The following is an 18,863-nucleotide window of genomic DNA, read 5'->3' as shown; positions in this document are numbered from 1 at the left end:
CTCTTAACTCCACGCCCACAGACAACTTTGGTGGGTCGTGGTAACTTGAGCCTTTGAGGCAGGCACAGAGGAGTACACTCCTCATATGTTATTCTAGCCGCACTAAGCAGAAGGATTTAGATAATGGGAATTGCGAGGATAGGACTAGTAGAAATAAAAACCAGTACTTCTAAGTAAGTCAGTTCACACTTCTTTATTAAAACGTCCAAGAGAGTTCAAAAAAATAAACTAATACAATAACTCAGCATGCGAGTGTCCCAAATGTGGAGTGTTTCACATCTAATAGCTACAACCATAAACTTATTTCATACAAATTAAAAACATGACAACAAAAAGTGGCTTATCTCAATGAAATAACGTTTCTACATGATCTCCAACTTAAAAAGACAAACCAAGAATGAAAACCTAACATGGTTTGTTCTTGGCCACACTTTAATTTGGAATCTTCATTTTGTGGACAGTAAAATGTTTGACAATCATGTACGCACAATACGCTACAGGTACACTATTTTCATCACAATGCAGCCTATGCTTGCCAGTATCTAAACAAAATTGCAGTCTTAATGTGAATACAGTAGTTTAAAAAATAATAAGTTGCTGTCAAAAACAGAAGGCACACACACAAAAATTATTATTTTAGTAATAAATAATACTACAAAACAAATAGAAAGAAAGGACATATCAAACAAAGTTCAAGAAGGTTCTTGAACACGTACTGGTATAACCTTCAACTCTATTAAATTTCAGTATCACAATTGATTGCAGCCCCTTAACAACTGCAATTTCCTCTTTCCACCTCCACGTTAAGGAGAAAATTGTCCCATCATCACTTATAATTAGAAAGTTGACAAATAACCAATTTGCCTGACAAATGTTCATAACAATGTTTGCAAAATGAAAAATACTCATGTAAAATAATACTACTAATAAAAAATGTGAATTTCTACAAACAAATGGCATGAAGTGACTAGCCTCAATATCATGTTGGCATTATATCAGTAGTTTTAATGTAATATGCACTGTGACAAACAGCATTGGATTAGGCAACAAAAAACTCAAATTTGCAAATATTTTTACTATTTAGGTGGATTTGATAAGAGGGCGTCAAAGCGCTGTTGAACCAAATGGAAATTTGTAACACACTCTGAAAGAGTACTTGATCCATAGCCTCTATTCGTCATTGAAAATCTGCAAAAGTATAAACATTAGTCAAATAACCAAATTAGGTACCTAAGAACCACATTTAATACAGTAAGAAACAATTTTGAACTCAAAAAAGTGTACACAGAGCACAAAATTAATAAAAGAATGCAACACACCTTGGAAGTTGGGGATGTTCTGAAGGCTGAGAACGTGACTGTCTTGGTCTTTCTAAGGTAGGAGGTGACTGTGATAGCCCACTGCGCATTTCATCTGTAGGAACCCGAGTTCCAGCAAAAGTAGGCTGTTTACCTACAATGGAACAAATAAATGAGAATTTCCCTTCCTCAGCGAGCCTCATTAGAATGAAAGCAGTAAAAAAATACCTGATGTGAAAGTGTATTGAGAAAGAGTTTGCTGGACAACAACTCCGCAGCCAATACGCTTCCCACGAAGCCACCTCTCAACCATAAATCTCATACGCTGAAGAGCAATTATCACCAGTACAGCAGATCTGCAAAAACACATATTTTGAGTTTGTGATGGAACACCAGCTTAAATCAATCCTTAGGCCAAGACGCTTTCCATTAAAGCAGCTTTTATGGTAGTGAGTAACTATAAGTAGAATTAGACTATCCTTACCTGAATTTTTGACGAGATGTACTAGTCTTTTCCTTCGCTTTTCCACCAAAAGAGGTTAAATGTGAAGCTGCCAATGTTTTTGATTCATTTAGTCCAGATATCACTGAGAGAAGATACCGCTTCTGCCACACCAAGGCTTTTCGGTAGCTCTGCATACGCAGGTAGCGCCCAAACAAATGACTCACCTGTATTCAAGAGGTTCCAATTAATTATTATGATAGATTGTGAAACACGCTATAAAACAGAAAAATTTTACTCACTCTCTCTTCAACATCAGAATCGGGAAGCAGTAGTTGCTTTTGTTTTGCTTCATTCAATGCATGAAGCAACGCTTTTTGTTCTGCCTCCCACCCAGCTCTTTCAGCAGCAAATCTGGCATTGGCTGCTTCAAAACTTTCATTACTTCTCTTATCAGCAAGTTGACCTTCTAGCTGAGCAATACGGCTTCGTAACTTTCTATGCTCATCTATCAACTTTTCCATTTCATTTGCCATCCTCACATTTTCTTCAATGTGTTCTTCAAGGAAGGCGTTCATATTCTTCAACAAAAATGATAAATGAAATGAATAAAATTATGTTAAATACTAACAAAGTATAAGGTTGCGGATTTTACCTTGAGTCTCTCTACAAAAGGCGTATGATTTTTCAGCTGGGCATCTAAATCCTTTGCAGATTCCTCTTGAGCGACCTGGAGCTTTTGATTTAAAGCTGACAGTTCTTGCCGTAACATCAAACATTCTTGTTGCGTTTCAGCCTACGCAGAGAAAAAAAGTAATGGTTCAGTACTGAGAAGTAGCGAGAAATGAGAAAGAAAGACTACACCAGCAAATTCTTACATGTAAAGATTGTAATTGATCAATACGACGCCTATGCTTTTCTTCCGTAAGAGCTCTTCTACGACTCCATTGAATTTCAGCTTCTAGCAACCTCTTTATCTGCCTTTCTGATGCATCTTTCTCTAACTGAAGTCTTGCCAGCTCTGATTTAGCTGCATTCAGCTATAAAAGACAATAAAAAATATTCAATGTCAGTATATTGGCTGTGCAGCAGAGGACACAGAGCAGAGGTTCACAATACTTACTTGTTCTTGAAGTTCGTCACTATTTTTGTCAGATAGAGGCTTAGATGATTGATTTGAAACCTGCTATACAACATAAGAAAGTAAAAAAATGTTAGATATCCATTCCTCTACCCAACTTTCCAAACAGAAAAAACGAAACGTTGTAAAAACAGTATTTTGAATTACTAACGTTGGTGTCCTTAAACAAACAATGCTGTTTGCTTTTTTCAGATTGTAATTGCATCTGTAACCTGGCTTGACCATCAAGAGCTTCAGAAAGTTTCACCCGCATTTGCTAAATCAAAATGAAGGAAAGTATGAATTATCCATATCAAATTGACATGGAAGCCATAATTTGATTGAAACTGTGATTCACCTCTATCAGGACACAGTCCTGTTGCTGCAATGTGCAGTATTGTGCTCGCTCGGCTTCAAGTTTAGCATGTAATAAATTGACTGAAGATTGCATGTGGTACAATTCCTTCTCCAGCTGAGAAATCTTATCCTGTGCTTCAGTTTCTCTGTATTCAGAAAACAAAACTTTCAGTCTATTTTTTGGTCCAGTGTCAACTTAAACCTTCCATGAAAGAAATAACAATAATAATCTCATACCTAACTTTCTGGCTTTGAATCTCACGTGCATCTTGACTTCTGCCAAATACCGCTGCAATTGTAATTCAAGATAATTAAAAGTTAGTTTACAAAGAGCAAAGAAAGCAAAATACAGTAACAAATGTTTAAATTTTTCACCTTGATCAGCTTGCTTTTCCATTTTCTCAGCCACTGACACCTATAACAAAATAAAATTTATGTAACAAACCTACTCCTAATAAGTCAAATTTAATAAGTAGAGCACAAGACAAATACCTCTTCTTTTTTGTGAGGGTTTATTGTTTGGAGTAAAGATTGATCCAGTTGCACTGATACATCAACTTCATGCTGAACTAAATCCGTGAGATCATCAAGCAACTCAGATTCTAGAGTGTAAAAGGAGAATAAAGTCTGATGAAATATCGGTCACAGGTATATTAATAATTATTCTTTATATTAACACAAAAATACAAACCTGGAGAATTTGCCGGCTGAATCTCATGAATGTCAGTCTCTGTAAAAGACAACCTGTTCCACGGGCCATCTCCCTCTCCCCTATGTTTTCTGGTGAACAATAATTTCTGAAGGTTGTGTAAAATGGCATGATCTTCCGAAGTTAATCCAGATAAATCATTGGTGTCAGAGTGAATGTTATTCAGTCCTTGTCTCAATGAGAAGAGCTCCTTCATATATTTATCTTTCTGAATTTTTAATTCATTCAATTCGTGTAGTTTGGACTGCAGCTCTCTCTGAGTTTCATCCCTCGAAGTTTTTTCTCCACGCAAGTCAATGATAATTTGCTTCATATCTGATAGCTCTTTCCCTACATCAGTATTTTCTTCTGTCAAGACAGCATTTCTGTGCGAAAGTTCATCAATTATGTCTTTGTAGCCCTTAAGCTCCTGAAGCAGTGACTCAATTTCTGTTTTCAAATGGGAAATATCTTTCAAAAGTATTTCATTCTCACTGGTTATTTGAGAATTCTTCTTTCCTGAGTCTAACATTTCCTGAAGGACCTTAGTTTGCTCTTTCAGGGATTGACATTCCTCATCCAAAGAACTGGCTTTAGTTTTGAATAACAAAAGCTCTTCCTTCAGAGTATCTGAAAATTTCTTTTCTGACTCCAATTTATGGGCAAGCGAAGTTGCCTCTCTGATGGGAGTGCTTAGCTGTTGTTTCAGAGTGACACACTCCATATTAACCTGGCTCAGTTCTGTTTGCAGTTTAGCATTATCTTCATATATCTCTGTTAATTTATCTTTTGTCTCCTTGAGTTCTTTCTCTAATTTGATTAGAATTGTCTTGTTGGTCTCTTGCTCTAGCTCGTTCTTTTCTTTCTGCATCTTGTCTAAAGTTTCTAGAAGTGACTTCTTAGCCTGCTGTTCACGATTAAGCACAATTTCAAATTGAGCCTGCTTCTGAAGAAACTCTCCTTCAACTTCTGATCGGATTGATGTGCATAAATCTTTCAACTCGACAATTTCCTGTTTTGCTGTTTCAAGTTCATTCTGCACAGCTTGTAAGGCCTGAAGAAGCACCAAGAAAGGAATCAAAAGTATTGCAGTTTGTTTAGTGTTTAAGATAGTACCGTATCTTTGGAAAATTTAACTTACCTGGTTCTTTTCTGGAGAGGAACGATTAGGAGATCTAGCTATTTGCTTAGCTTCTTGAACTTTCCGTTGCAAATTTGCCAGAATGGTTTGAGTAGCACCAACTTCATCTTTAAGTCGCTGAATCTCAGATTCTTTTGCCTCAAGCTGTAAAATGAATATGACAGTGCAGTGACAATGTAGTAATGATTGTGATATGTTACCCTAAAAAATCACATGAGTAGTTTCATGAACAAACCTCAGTGGGTTTTTGAGTTGACTGAACATCAGATTGCTGAATTTTATCTGATAATTCTAAGCGAGTTTTTGCCAATTCTGTTTTGACTGTTGACAGTTCTTTTTCTAAATTGACCATATCCAGCAACTTTTTCTCACAATCCTCCAAGCCTTTACATTTCTGCTCCATTTCAGAAAGTATCGCTGCGTTCTCCTGAATCTGTTGCTCATAATTAGCAATGAGCTTGTTCTTCTCTTCTAATTCCTCCTCAAGAGTTGCAACTCTTTTCTCACAACTAGAGAGACTTGAAGTATTGAAAGTATCAGCAGAAGAGCTAAGAATTTCTGATATACTTTCATTGCTTGGGTTTTGCTGTGAATGTATCTGAAAACAATAAAAGAATGAGAAATCTCGGACTATTTTTTCCCTGTGTGTACCTAACAGTTTTTCAGTATGTTCTTTAAGAGCAAAAACTTATGGAACAACAACGCAAACACTGTCGATGTCTTTTGCAGGAATTGAACCTACCATTTCCTCCTCTATGGGTATAGGCTTCAGACTGACTTCTATTTCAGGATTATTGTTTTCCAAGGACATTTGCTGTGCTCCAAATGGGACAGAAATCTCATCTGGGTGGACATCACTTTGGCGACACACGCTTTCCTGTACAACATTGATTAGAATTTGTAATTTTCCTGAAACTATTGATAGACAATGGCAACCAAATGACAATAATAGGGCTGACACATACATTAATTGGCGACAAGTTGACACTTCTTCTAAGATGCAAAACAGGTGACAGTTCAACATGTGCACGTACTTTCTCTGACTCAGAGTATTCAAATTCTAATGTGGTGCTAGGTGTTGCAACATAATGACTACTTAATTCCATCTGAAAACAACAATAAATCTATGAAAACAAAGCAATATCACGAGAAAAGAAAGCGTAGTGATGTGCACAAAAGCAAATGAAAGTGGTAAACATCTAAGACTGTAGAATACAAGATCAATCCTACAAGAAAAGAGTACGCAAAAATCCACTGAGAAGAATCAGTCAGTCAATCAATCAAGATGCCTTTGAAAATTTGACACCCAACCTAGGTGGGGAATCGCAAGGTAACAATGTCTCCAACAAAAAAAGAGCCTTCTAGATTGACCTTTCAAGAACTGACACAAGATGATTTAAGAAACACGTGATTCATAATTATTTTAGAAAAGAAACATGTGTTACATCGCCTGTCAAATGCAAAATGGAACATTAAGTTAAAATAGCAACACATTACCTGTTTAGAAAGATGCTGCACTTGTCTTTCTAATCTGTCAATGTCATCATTTTTGTCTACAAGCATAGATTCAACTAGTGCAGGTAAGCTAACATGCATAGCATTTTTTTCTGAAAGCATTGCCTGGCATACAAAAATCGAGAAGATTAGAACAAACAGAAACACTAATATGTTAAAAACGACATGCTCAAAAAAAAACAAAAAAAAACACAACACAACACAAGCTATGGCTCACCTCAAGTTTATTCTTATCTGCACTTAGTTTTGAGACTTGCAACTGCAACTGAGCAGCTATGTTGCGCTCTGCTTCTGCACTTTTCCTTATTTCGGCATCTCTTGTCCGCAGTTCATTTTCTGCCCGAAGAAGAGACATTCTCAAATTTTCTATCTGCAAAATACAACATAGTACTTCCAATGTAACTCAATTTTACAAAAATAAAAATGACTATTAGTATAGTAATTCAGATAGTACAAACCTGCTTTTCTCTAGATTCAAGCGTCTCATCATAATTGTGAATTTCAACTCTTAGATCCTCAATCTGGCTTTGCATTTCAGTTGTGGCTTGAGATAGTTTGACATCAGATTTACATCTATATTCGTCCAATTTTGATTGAAGAGATGATGACAGTTGCATTTGCTCTTGAAGTCGGGAAACTAGTGCATCTTTCTCAGCGTGCATGTCATCCACATGCACATCTATCTCACGGATCTTCTTTAAAATAGCATCATCAGCTCTTGCATGTTTTTGCCACTGTTCCATTACAACGGAAACCTCATAAAGAGGTAAGGCTAGACAGGGATCTGCACTGTGAGAACCATCTTTATTTTCGTTGGCACACCGCATGGCCCACAATGTTTCACGAATTGAAACATCCTCTGAAGGTGAGCTTAAGCATGGACTGGCAGGTAAGGCATTGGAAGCATTCGCACATTCCAATTCTCGAGTGTGCAGCTCTAATGACATGCCTAAATCTCGGAGCTGAAAATAGGGAAGGCTTAGTTTCATGACTGTTAAGCAGTGTAATTACAGATAAAGGAATAGACTAAAAATAATACATTCTGGACATACCTGGTTTTTCATATGTTCAATGACATTAGGATCACCTAACTGATCAGCCAGCATTTGATGCTTCTTAAGCTGTTCTTCTAACTGAGAAATTTGTTCTGCAAGTTTTCCATTGTTTGAACACAACTGGATTTCTTCCATCTGAAAGTAAAAATTGAAATTTGAATTAAATAAAAGAACATAAGATTGGGCACTTTAGAGCCACTACAGTCAGAAGGTCATTAAGACACACTATTACTAGAGAAAAAATGACATACTTCTTGAGCAAGTTCTAACTGAGTGCGACCTTGCTGTTCCACCATTTGTTGGAGGGCGGCATTTTGGGCAGACACGGAAGCAGCTTCTTCTGCTTTCGAAGCAACTTGCACTTCCAAATCACTGATTATATCTCGTAAGGTCCATATCTTCAAAAGTAACAGATGGAAGGGAAAGATTCAATAAGACACTACAAACCCATTTTTTTAATAAAAGCACTAAAAACACATGAAATGTCACCTTCTCAACTGCTTGTTTATGCTCTGCCTGGAGCTTTTCAAGTTTTTCTCGTGCTTCTTGTAATGTTAATTGAGTCTCTTTAAGTTGATTTTCCAAAGTTTCAACCTATGTAAAACAAGAACAAATATTACAAAATGTAAAGGGCAAGTTTGATAAACAGGTACAAGATGATAGACTAAACATTCCATCACAAATACTGAAACAATTCATGCAAAGACCAGCAGATGGGAAATATATTTAATGGATTGCCCGCGAATAAACTCAAGAATTTAAAAACAAAAAAGTATGCACAGTATTAAAATTAAAATACAAAACTACTATAAGGAAAGCTAGAACACCAGCAGTTTAAACAATAAAGCTACAACAAATTAAAACAAGAAAGACACGAAATTTTATGACACTCACGGAGACAGATGTGCTTAGGCCTAGGTGCTTCAGGTGCATGCAACTCAGATCAGTAGACTGTAGGTGCATAAAAGTATAGTTTGTCTTAGGCGGCAATAAATAAAACCTCTCAAATTTCAAAATGAAAGAACCTTAACAAGCTAAGAAATAAAGGAAATTTCCAGTGTTGCGATTGAGAAATAGCCCTGCTTACAAGTGCAGCAAAGCTCGCAGAAAAATGGTTTTGAGATCCAGAATTGATGAAATATGCCCGTCAAGAATTACTTTGAAACATGCAGTTGGATTACAGGCCTCAGCCTCGTTATGTTTCATGCCTTCCCCACTGTGGGTTTACAGTCATTCATACTCCCAAGGTGCTAGTATGTTTGGTGCCAGTTAGTTGAAATTGCTTGGAGAAGAAAGAATGTCTCAAAATAGAGACAGTAGCTAAACCTTGTGTGAAAGGAAAAAAATAAACAAAATGAAATATCTAAGTGTACCTCGTGATTCATATGTTGATGAGAAGTTCGATCGCGATCTTTGTCTCGCAGTAATTCTTGCAATCGCGTGATTTCTTGGACAAATTCGTCTCGTTCTTGCTCCCTTTCAGCTGCTTGTTCGTCCATAAAGGTTCTTGAGGCACGTAATTGTTTGTCCGCTGCTTCAACCTTGTATATCAGCGGAAAAAAAATATTTTAAAGAAATGCTTTTATTTTTTATGAAAATGCTAATAGAAGAGAACTTACTTGTTGCTGGAGGTCCTCTTGTTTGTGTTTCGAATCTTCAGCCAAGCGCTCCCAGTCTCTGCACAGCTCCTCTACAACATGGGGCAAAAGCTGGCTTGTGTTAGGAGAAACAACTCCAGACCCCTCTTCAACATTGCTTTCTCCCAATAGAAGTGCTCGTGCTAAACCAATATGAAAAAATTTAACATGACTCAATTAAAAAGTACAGGGCAAGTTTCAGTAGTTTCTAAAATTTATTGACAAAACTACCTTTGCTTTGGAGTTCTCCAACAGTGGTAGCACGCGGGCTGCTTGGAACATCGCAAGTAATTGACCTTTCCCCTTCTCCGTAGCCCTCAGCCACTAGCTCTGCTTGATGCCGGGCCTCTTGTTCAAAATTAGTAAGGCGCTCACGTATGGCCTCTAGTTCATCAACAGACATTTTGTGTTCCTCTTGTAAAGTATAAATCTGACTTTGAAGTCCCTCATTTTCTCTCTGAAGCTGTTCAGCACGATGCAGGGCTTCGGACAATTTTTCAGAGAGCTTTTCTGTGGCCTCATCTTCAGAAGGCAAAGGCACGCACTGCTGTTTGGGCACAACACTAGACAAAGCTGGTTTGGACAAGGCATATAACGCTGCAGAGTCGCTCCGAAGTCGGGCCAAGCAGCGATCAAGTTCTTCTTGAAAATTCAATGATGCATCTCGGATGCTACAGTTTAGGCCAACACCATCAAGTAATGAGCCATCATCAAGGAGAGATAGAATTCCAGAAACATCTGGCGCGAAATGAACTCGTTTTACAAAAGAAGAGGGCTCTCTTCCTTTAGCAGGGGTAGCAACAATGACAGGTATTTCATCATCACTAGCAGTAGAATCTCTTTCCGACACATTGTGTGACTGTTCTAAAATGATACTATCATCCTGGTTGGTAATTGACAGAATATCATTGTCTTTTACCGACTCTAGTTTAGCAAGTTCATCCATTAAAGTGTTATTAAAATCATCCTCCCATGACAAGAAATATCTAACAAGTTCAGCCACAACATCACGCAAAGTCGCGGCAACATTTCGCAGGCAATCTCTCTCCTTGTATAAGTTTTCCAAATCTTCAGATGTAATCCCATTATTCTTCTGATTCTTGTTCCTGGCAGCAGATAATTGTGCTGCATGTTTGGATAAAAGCACAGAGACTTTGGCTTCATATTCGTTTTGCATGTCAGTCAGTTTCTGCTGGTATTTATGAGCAAATTTCTTTTCTAATTGTTGAAGTTCAACTGGTTTATCCATAGTATCAGTACTGTCATCCAGAAGTTGTTGAATTTGCTGCTCAAGAGCCTTGACAATGTCAGCTCTTGCTTCTTCCAGTTGCAAATGGAAGCGTCTTTCACAGTCTTTCTGGACACTTTCAAGTCTGGATTCTAACTCTTGGTGCAATTTTTGTTGATGAATTACTTCTTCCCGACATAACTTCAAAATTATTTTTTCCAGATGCTGCTGCTGGTTTAAAGGCATTTCAGAAGATAATTTCAGCAACTCCTGCAAACAATTACTAAGAGCAGACTCTTTGATCAAGCCCTCATTGCAGAGTGTAACTTGCAAACTACTCTGTGATGCTGCAATTTTGCTTTCCGAAATGTGATTAGTTTGCTGTGATTTACTAAGTTCAATTATCTCTTTTTTATGATTCTCACAGAGTTGTCTTTTTTCCTCCTCATGATGCTGTATTAATTTCATCTTTGTGTCATCTGCACACTTTTTAACAAATTCCAAATATTCAGAATACTCCGCTTCCAGCAATCTCTTCTTTTCCTCAACCAAGTTGTTAACTTTTTCTGTCAAAATGTGTTCATTTTCAAGGGCCTCCTTTTGAATATCTGCAAGATGCTTCTTCTCCAATTCTGATTGCAATCTGTTTACTTTACTATTATACTCTTCATTCTTTTCTCTGAGAATACTGTCAAAGTCATTTTGCATTTGAGTGCACGTACTCTTTAGTTCACTTTCAAATTGTTTCCGAAGAGAGTCACTTTCCAGAAGCTTCGAAGATAGTTCATGGATCTTAAGATTCAGTTCCTCAATAGTCTTGATTTTGTCATTAATTACAGCTGAGAGGGATTGAGCCTCTGAGTCATACTTGGACCGAAGGTTCGACATATCTTTTTCAAGTTTTGATGTCACTTCAAGATTTTGTCTTAATTTTATCTTCAGTGAGGCAATCTGGGCAGAACTTTCAGACTCTTTCCGCTTTAGAGTATTTGACATTGATTGCAATTCCGCTTCAAGTTCATGTAAGGTTCTGTGAACATCCTTCTGTGGCTCACTTATTTTGACATCGAGTTGCTCAAGCACTTCTGGTTTTCCAAAGGATGATATTTGTTCTTTCAACAGCAAAATTTCTTTTTCAGCTGCAGAGAGTTTAATAGTTAGTGACTTCTCTAGATCTTGCATCTCATTTAAACGTTTACTTTGCAATTTCAGTTCCAGTGAATGACTCTCATTCATATTTTGTAGCAATTCTTCCACTTTTGCTTCATAAAGTTCTTTCTGGGCCTCTAATTCTCCTTGATGACGACTCTCCAAAGCCAACCGCATGGTCTCTATTTGCTCCCTATTATCAACAAAAAGCTTCTCTAAGTCAACTGCTCTGGTATTCTCTTCAAGTTCTTTGAAACTGCATTCTCCCAGCATGTCACAAAAATGGGGTGTAGTTGCAGCACCGGTGCAAGAAGAAGATCCAGGCCCTGCATAATACATTTCAGAAACCAACTCTGACTCAGAAGCAGAACTGCAGTCAGAAAGTTTCCTACTATGTTGACTAAACACTTCTTCCGAATAATGCTTTTCAAAATCTGCACACTTCTGTTCAAAGTATGTTCGCAGTTCTTCCATTTGTTTTTTATGTTTTTCTTCTAACTCTCTTCGAAGTACGTTCAAAGCTGTCTCATTTGTCTCTGAAGAATCAATGTCATTCTGTTCAGACAGCACTCGAAGACGACACACCTCAGCCTTATGACTTGCACACAAGCTTTCAAGAGCCAGTTGATGCTCTTCCTTAACTTTAGCCAACTCTTCTTGAATATTCTTAATATCACAAAGTGAGTTAAGTTCATTTGTCATACTTCTGAATTTTCCAACTATAACTTCATGGTGCTCTTTAAAAGTAGACAACAAGGATTGCAAACCTTCTGTCTGCATTTCGAGTAATTTTTCAGACATTTCGTTACATTTTAAGACAAGTTGCTCTAAACTACTGAGGCAAGTTTCATCATACAAAATAGGTGCAGTCGAACTCAAATCTGGGCAATCATTTGTAGAAGAACTACCTATCTTCTCTTCTAAATAAGTAAATTCTTTTTCCAATTCACCTTGCAAAGAAGATGATACCCTTTCCAGACACAACTTGTACTGCAAGGACAGGTTGTGTTTCATCAATAAATATGATAGTTCACTAGCAGATGCATCAATTTTAGTAAGAAGGGGATGCTTCAAAAACGAGCAAGATGTCTCCTGCAGCTTATGAATGTCTTTGTACCGAACATATTCACACTTAGCAAGTACTGCCTCTATTTCCTGCTCATGACACAGTTGCAGGGCCTTCACATTGCTTTCAGATTTAATTTGTTTACTAAGATCATCAAATCGTTGCATGTATTTCTTTTCCGCAGAGGCAAATTTTTCTGACATTTCTGCTCTTACTTTTGCCTCTCTAATTGCTGCTGTTCTTTCTACTTCTTCATTCAATATACTCAATGCCTGAGTATACATTGAGTCTACTTCTACAAGTATTTCTGAGAAGCTTTCGTGATGACTTTGCTCTATCAGACGTAAGGTAGAAAGCTGAGCATCACTAGATTGAGCTTTCATCTGCCAATATTTAGCAGTAGCCTTATGTTTACTCAGTTCCCCTTGCAAACGCTCTTCTTTCTGCTGGAAACATTCCTCCATTTCTCTCATTTCAGCCTCCAAAGAGTAGTGAGTCTCACACATATCTTGATAATTAACTTGTTTCTCTTGAAGTTGTTGTTTCAGTAGGTCCACATGCAATTGAATAGCAGGTCCACACCTATTCAATATGGTTTGTTCAATTTCAAGCAATGCAGCTTGCACTCTTCGAAGTCCTAAAGCTTCAGATTGAAGATAGCTAAGAGCAGCAGCTTTGTCATTTTTCTTTTGAAGATTCACAAGCAGTGATTCACAGTCAGAATTCATCTTGTTAATTATTTTTTTTAGAGATTCTATTTTTTCTATAGCTGTAACTCTTTGATTGTTATCCTGCAGTACCTCGGTGGGTCTCTGGTCATGTGCAGCTGCTGCTGAAAGTTCTTCAATGAGCTGCCAAACCATTTCATTTGAAGAGACTTCTTTCTTGTTGACGTTTTTGTTGAGTGTTTCAAGGCGCATAAGTCTTGACTGAAAAATGCTTTTGTCCTTCAAGACCTTATACAGGTCTGCCTCAAGAGATTTACAAGTTTGCCAAGATTCATCTAAAGCAAATAGTGTTTTCTCAACCTGTCCTTCCAAATGTCTTTTCTCGCACAAAAGAACTTGACAATGTCGCTGGCTCTTCTTAAGCTCATTTTGCAGTCGGATAATTTCTTTACCCTTTGATGAAAATTCATTGATCAAATTGGAGAGGCCTTTAGACGACTGATTTGGGTCTTTGCTCTTTTCAATTATACTCTTCATTTTCTCTTCATAGCTCAGTTCTTTGTCATGGAGTTCGTTTTGCAAGGCCTCAATAGAGTTATTGAGAAGATTTCTTTCTTCCTGATATTTTATCTCACAACTGCATTTATCTCCAGAAACACTGATAGATGTTTTCTTAGCAATTTGCTCACTTACAGACATTTTGGTTTCTGCTTCCTTAAGTTTTACTTGTAATTCACACACATCACATTTCAGTTGTTCATTAATTTTCTCTAAATCCCTACATTGTTCAACCCAACATGACACAATTTTAGACACCTTTTTTGAGGGGTGTTGAGACCCAGCTTGTGACAAATTGGAATCTACATTTGAAGATGGCAAATGATTACATTCCCGTTTTAAATTATCAATCTGTGTCTTTTGTCTGTTTAATTCTATTTTGAGCTTTTCTACAGTGAGAAGCGACTTGTACAGTTGTTCAACTGGACTTTCACTTGGGCATATTCCCATCCTCTGTTCACTGGAATATCTTTCACAGTGGTCCAAAAGGTTATCAAGAGCCATAAGCCCAGTGATTTCCACTGAGTCACAATTAAAGTCACCTTTCAACAATTGCATGGAATTAGTGGCTTTATCCACCCAAGAAGTATCTTGCTCACGTTTATTCGATGCACACAGAGACCGTAAGAATGAAATGTCCGCATGACATTTTTTAACAAGACATTTTATGGTGTTTTCACCCACATTTTCGTTAGTGGCTTTCAATTTATTCTCTAGTTCAAGTACCCTGCAACTCAACGTTGATACTTCTTTACTATAATTTTCTTTAACAGAAATAAGCTCCCTTTCTAACTGAGCTTTGACAGACACAAGTTCATTAAGTTGTTCATTCGCAACTTTCCTTTGCAGTAAAGTTTCATTGTGCTGTGCCTGTAGTTTAACAATGTCAGTTTCTTTTCTTGCCAACTCCGTCTTTAAGTCATTTGACATTTTATCAAAGTTTTCTTTAGAAGTGGCATACAGCTCTTTCACTTCATTCAATTCCATTTCTGACCGTTCTCTTTCTTCTGTCAGGTGTGTGTTAGCATCAGAGAGCAATTTTAGCTTTTCCTCCAAAGCACACAATTGTTCATAAGAAACCTTAGGATGCTCTTTGGCCTGACTTTCTGCATCAAGAGAATGGGTTACTATCTCATTTAGACTTTCTGTGTGCTTCTTGAGGCATTTGCATTGCTCTGCTGATTGCAATAAATCATTCACTTGCTTTTCCAAGTCCCACTTTTCCTCCAAATGACTCTGTTGCAGAGCAAGCAGCTGCCTTTTTAGGTCCTCTGTTTTCTTTTCAGATTGGTCCAAGGAAGTTTGATTTGCTTGAATCTGAAGCTCTAACTTTTCTTTATCACTAGTGAATTTAAGATTTTGATCTTCAAGTTGTTGATGAAGTGCATCTATTTCACAGAGGTACCTAGAGGCCACAGCTCTTTCGTTTTCTAATGACAAAAGCACCTCTTTATAATTTTCATCGAGAGCTGTGTAGTTTTTGATTTTCTGGTTTAAGGCTTCAAATTCACTTTGATATGAAGTATTTCTATTTTGTTCTCCTTTAAGGAACTCTCTTAGTTTCACAATTTCTACTTCAAGAGTTGCATTTTTCTGTTCTTCCATTACAATTCTCTGTTTTGCATTTTGGTCAAGCTTTGAAGCTTGGCTTTTGATCTCTGCATTTTTCCTTTCCAGATCCCTAATGTTAGTATTGGCCGTATCTACACTGGCACTGTATGCTTTACATCTCTCCTGCTCCACCTTCAATTGTTTCTGAACATCTTCTAGTTGCTTCATTAGGTTGGTGCATTTCTGACGTTCATCTTTTAACTGTTGGTGCAACATTTCAATCTGGGGTTGATATAAAGTACATGCCTGGTCAATCTCTTGAAGTTGTTGCTCAAGGGACTCTACCTTTCCTCTATATTTTTCATTATTATGTTCTTCTCGATTCAGCTGTTCACCCAGTTCCTCGACCTTCTGGCTGTATGACCTACTCCATTTCTTTTCTTCACTGAGCTGCTGTTCCTGGAGGACTAATAAGCTGTTTTTCTCTCTTAATTCAGTTCGGAATCTTTCAGCATCTCTTTTGCTAGTATTCACTTCATTTTCATGGGATAGTTGCATTGTTGCTAGTTCTTCCATCTGTTTCTGTTTCATCCTATTTAGGTCTTGGTGCATACTGTGAAGCTGACGAGAATGCGCTTCTTGAAGTTCAGATATGCGACCATTCAAGAGTGCAATTTCAGCACGATGATTTGCATCTTTGCGAGCCAAATCCTCAGAACATTTCATCTGTCGTTCATCAATTTGTTTCTTGTACTGTTCAAGGGTTTGGTGATAGGTTGTTATTTCAGCAGTATAGTCGAGAGCTTGAGCTTGGAGCCGCTCAATTTTGTCTCCCTGTCTTGCACATTCTAAACTTTTCTCATTCAGAAGCAATTGAAGTGATTCAACTTCATTTTCTAATTCAATAATTCTCTTTTCTCTATCATCTCGCTTTTGATTCAGTTGTTCCTGGAACACGAATAGAGTAGAAAACCAGTAGAAAACATGTTTGAAAAGTTACAGCAGGTTAAAAATGAATAACAATAAACAAAGTGTGTCTACCTCATGGGCACTCTGGGAGAAATATGCTCCCTCATGAGCAGATAACTGAGTGTCATGAGCAAGTTTCAAGCTTGAGATGTCCAGGTTCAGCTTTTCACACTCATTCTGAGCAGCAGTTAACTGTGATCTGAGGAGAGACTCAATTCGGCGTGCTTCAACAAGTTGCCCTGTAAGCTGAGTTTTGTCAGTTTCATAACGCTCACTGTAAGCAGAAAACGTTTTCTTTATAACATAGTAATTGACATACTGAAAATGCAAACATTAATTTCCTGTGTAGGTTCGGATATTACCTTAAATCTTTCAACTCTTTTGAGAGTTTTATTGATAATTCATCTTTATTAGGGATAGCAGGTGGCGGAGCAGATGCACTCCTAGCAGCACGCTGTTGAAGCGCCTCCAATGAGCTCATTAAAAATTGAACCTGTTAAACAGATGTGTTGAATTAAGAGTCCTTTAAATTGAGGAATATTCTTAAAAACTATTTTAAGGGCTTACCTCTTTAGAAGACTGAGCTTTGCACTGGGTTAATTCTGTTGACTTTTTCAGTAGCAGGGCATCTTTTTCTTGTAGAGCCTCTAGGAGTTTAGACTATCAGAGAGAAACACACAAAGTTTTAGATTTCAGCAGTTTCTTGCTTTTAACCTGTCATTTCTGTAGTTGTTTTATTATGAATAGATATCCATTATTTATTAAAATTTTATTAAGTACCTGGGGCTGCTGCACTTGCTGCCCAACAGCATGTAGTTGAGACTGGAGAGTGTGCACCTGCTCTGTGAGACGACCTGCCTCATTCTTCAGCTCCTCTCTGTCTCTTACGCTTTGTTTCAATGACATGGCAAGCTTCTGTATCATTTCGTCTCTTTGACACAAGGCTGCAGCATGCTCTTGAAGCTGTTCAATAAAAGTTATCACCACTCATTATACGTTTTAACAGTAACATAAAAGAAAATTTGAGATATGATGGGTCTCATAGCAAACACCAACCTTTCTATTGTACTCAGCAATGGAGGCCTTAAAGTCAACATCAAATCCAGATGCAAGTGGACCAATAGAAGCATCAATGCAACTCATTTCCTTTATGGCATCCAATTCCTGAGTGACTGCTATGAGGGCAGCTTCTTTCCCTACAAAAACAAATAAGAATCTTAAGCATGTCAAAAATATTTCAGCTCATCCCCACTTCAAAATATTGAATGGGACACTTATCAAACTCTTACCGGCAAGTAAGTCTTCCAGGTGGCTGATACGGGAACAAAGCTCTGTCACAGAATATTTCTCATCCATGCTCACAGCTTTGGAGGCTGATTGAATGCCATTAGAGATCTGGATGTGGTTGTGATTTGATGTAGGGCCCTGAAAATGATTTGTGTCATCAGCTAGCAGTAATGAGTGCAGTGATAAAATGGTTACACATTTGCTCGAAAGGAAATATACCTCTTCGGCAGTTGTATATGATGAGGATGAAGGGTACATAGTTTCCATAGTATCATTTGATACCCTCTTAGTTTCAGTTCTTTTGCCAGTATTACTCTTTTCGAGCCTAATCCCGTGTTTTTGTTGCACATTTGACCCAGCCTAGTGGAGGCAGAAAAGGGATTATAAGTTTAAGACAATATTTTATGATTAAATAATGTTTCAAGGTTATTGAAACAAAAACTAAGTTGTATGTCAGGAACACATTAGACAATACAATATCCACATCTAAGCACACTGACAGCACCAAAATCAAGGTATGGGCCTAAGCGCATGAACATATGTCATGTTTCCACAGCTGAGGCCCTCAGTGGGAGGAAATAATTATTGTTCACAACATTTTCAAAAGGTGTCTTAACATTAACTGCCAAAGACACATAGGCCTGAAGATGACACCGGCCGGAAAACAAAGTTGGTGAATGAACCCAACCTATAAATAGATTTCGGAGAGCAGAAATAATGGTCTCAAGCCCATCAGCTATAGCACGAAAAATGATGAGAAATGAGCAATACACAAAGTTCAGGCACATAAGTTAATCGTGTCACGTTGTATACCAAGAGATTATAAACGATACAAGGAACAAATTTGAGTACAAATGCTGGGATCGACACCAAATACCTTTCCCACCCCAACCTTCGCAACGGGGTCTTGATCTTCCATAGCAACGAAATTTTAAGGCACAAGCACGTCTAGGGAAACCATTGAAATGATCGTTTCATTCATGATTCAACGCGTGCAGCGAGAATCAAGAGCGTGGTTCAATTTCAACTCGGGGTTTGTTGACAGTGGGTCTGTTTTTCAACACGGAAACCGTTGTACAGTGTAGCCAACAGAATGGTAGTTAGTTTCCCGCGGAAAGAGGCGGAAAGTCGTTT

At 37.7% G+C, this 18,863-nt stretch overlaps 1 protein-coding gene across 5 annotated transcripts; it reads right to left on the bottom strand.

Annotated features, from left to right (window-relative positions):
* Window positions 1-167: 167 nt before the first annotated feature.
* Window positions 168-18,829, bottom strand: LOC117654354 (pericentrin). 5 transcript variants are annotated; one of them, XM_034400947.1, is made up of 36 exons: window positions 18,607-18,829; window positions 17,949-18,089; window positions 17,732-17,867; window positions 17,499-17,638; window positions 17,223-17,405; window positions 17,010-17,102; window positions 16,805-16,935; window positions 16,515-16,716; window positions 9,485-16,421; window positions 9,236-9,396; window positions 8,990-9,157; window positions 8,511-8,567; window positions 8,106-8,210; window positions 7,868-8,014; window positions 7,614-7,751; window positions 7,020-7,523; window positions 6,779-6,931; window positions 6,544-6,666; window positions 6,012-6,152; window positions 5,789-5,923; window positions 5,282-5,644; window positions 5,047-5,190; window positions 3,909-4,959; window positions 3,710-3,819; window positions 3,593-3,632; window positions 3,455-3,506; window positions 3,219-3,363; window positions 3,033-3,137; window positions 2,864-2,926; window positions 2,619-2,780; window positions 2,396-2,536; window positions 2,043-2,321; window positions 1,783-1,967; window positions 1,527-1,654; window positions 1,320-1,452; window positions 168-1,188 (listed from the first exon to the last, which is right to left on the bottom strand). In XM_034400947.1, the coding sequence occupies exons 1-36, from the start codon at window positions 18,646-18,648 to the stop codon at window positions 1,077-1,079; spliced, it is 13,050 nt and encodes a 4,349-aa protein (XP_034256838.1). In that variant the 5' UTR covers window positions 18,649-18,829; the 3' UTR covers window positions 168-1,076. The 5 variants fall into 5 exon arrangements, with proteins under 5 accessions (XP_034256838.1, XP_034256839.1, XP_034256841.1 ...); XM_034400948.1 differs by having other exon boundaries at window positions 2,864-2,923; XM_034400950.1 differs by lacking the exon at window positions 6,544-6,666.
* Window positions 18,830-18,863: the final 34 nt, after the last annotated feature.

Source organism: Thrips palmi, unplaced genomic scaffold, assembly GCF_012932325.1.
Source record: "Thrips palmi isolate BJ-2018 unplaced genomic scaffold, TpBJ-2018v1 HiC_scaffold_10, whole genome shotgun sequence".
In the NCBI taxonomy this organism is placed as follows: domain Eukaryota; kingdom Metazoa; phylum Arthropoda; class Insecta; order Thysanoptera; family Thripidae; genus Thrips; species Thrips palmi.
This window is presented reverse-complemented; position numbering and strand designations above follow the sequence as displayed.

Coding starts and splice junctions, on each gene's coding strand:
- LOC117654354 (XM_034400947.1), bottom strand. CDS start 18,648: ATGGAAGATCAAGACCCCGTTGCGAAGGTTGGGGTGGGAAAG. Junction 17,868..17,948: donor CATATACAACTGCCGAAGAG/GTATATTTCCTT, acceptor AATCATTTTCAG/GGCCCTACATCAAATCACAA. Junction 3,507..3,592: donor GGAAAAGCAAGCTGATCAAG/GTGAAAAATTTA, acceptor TTACAATTGCAG/CGGTATTTGGCAGAAGTCAA.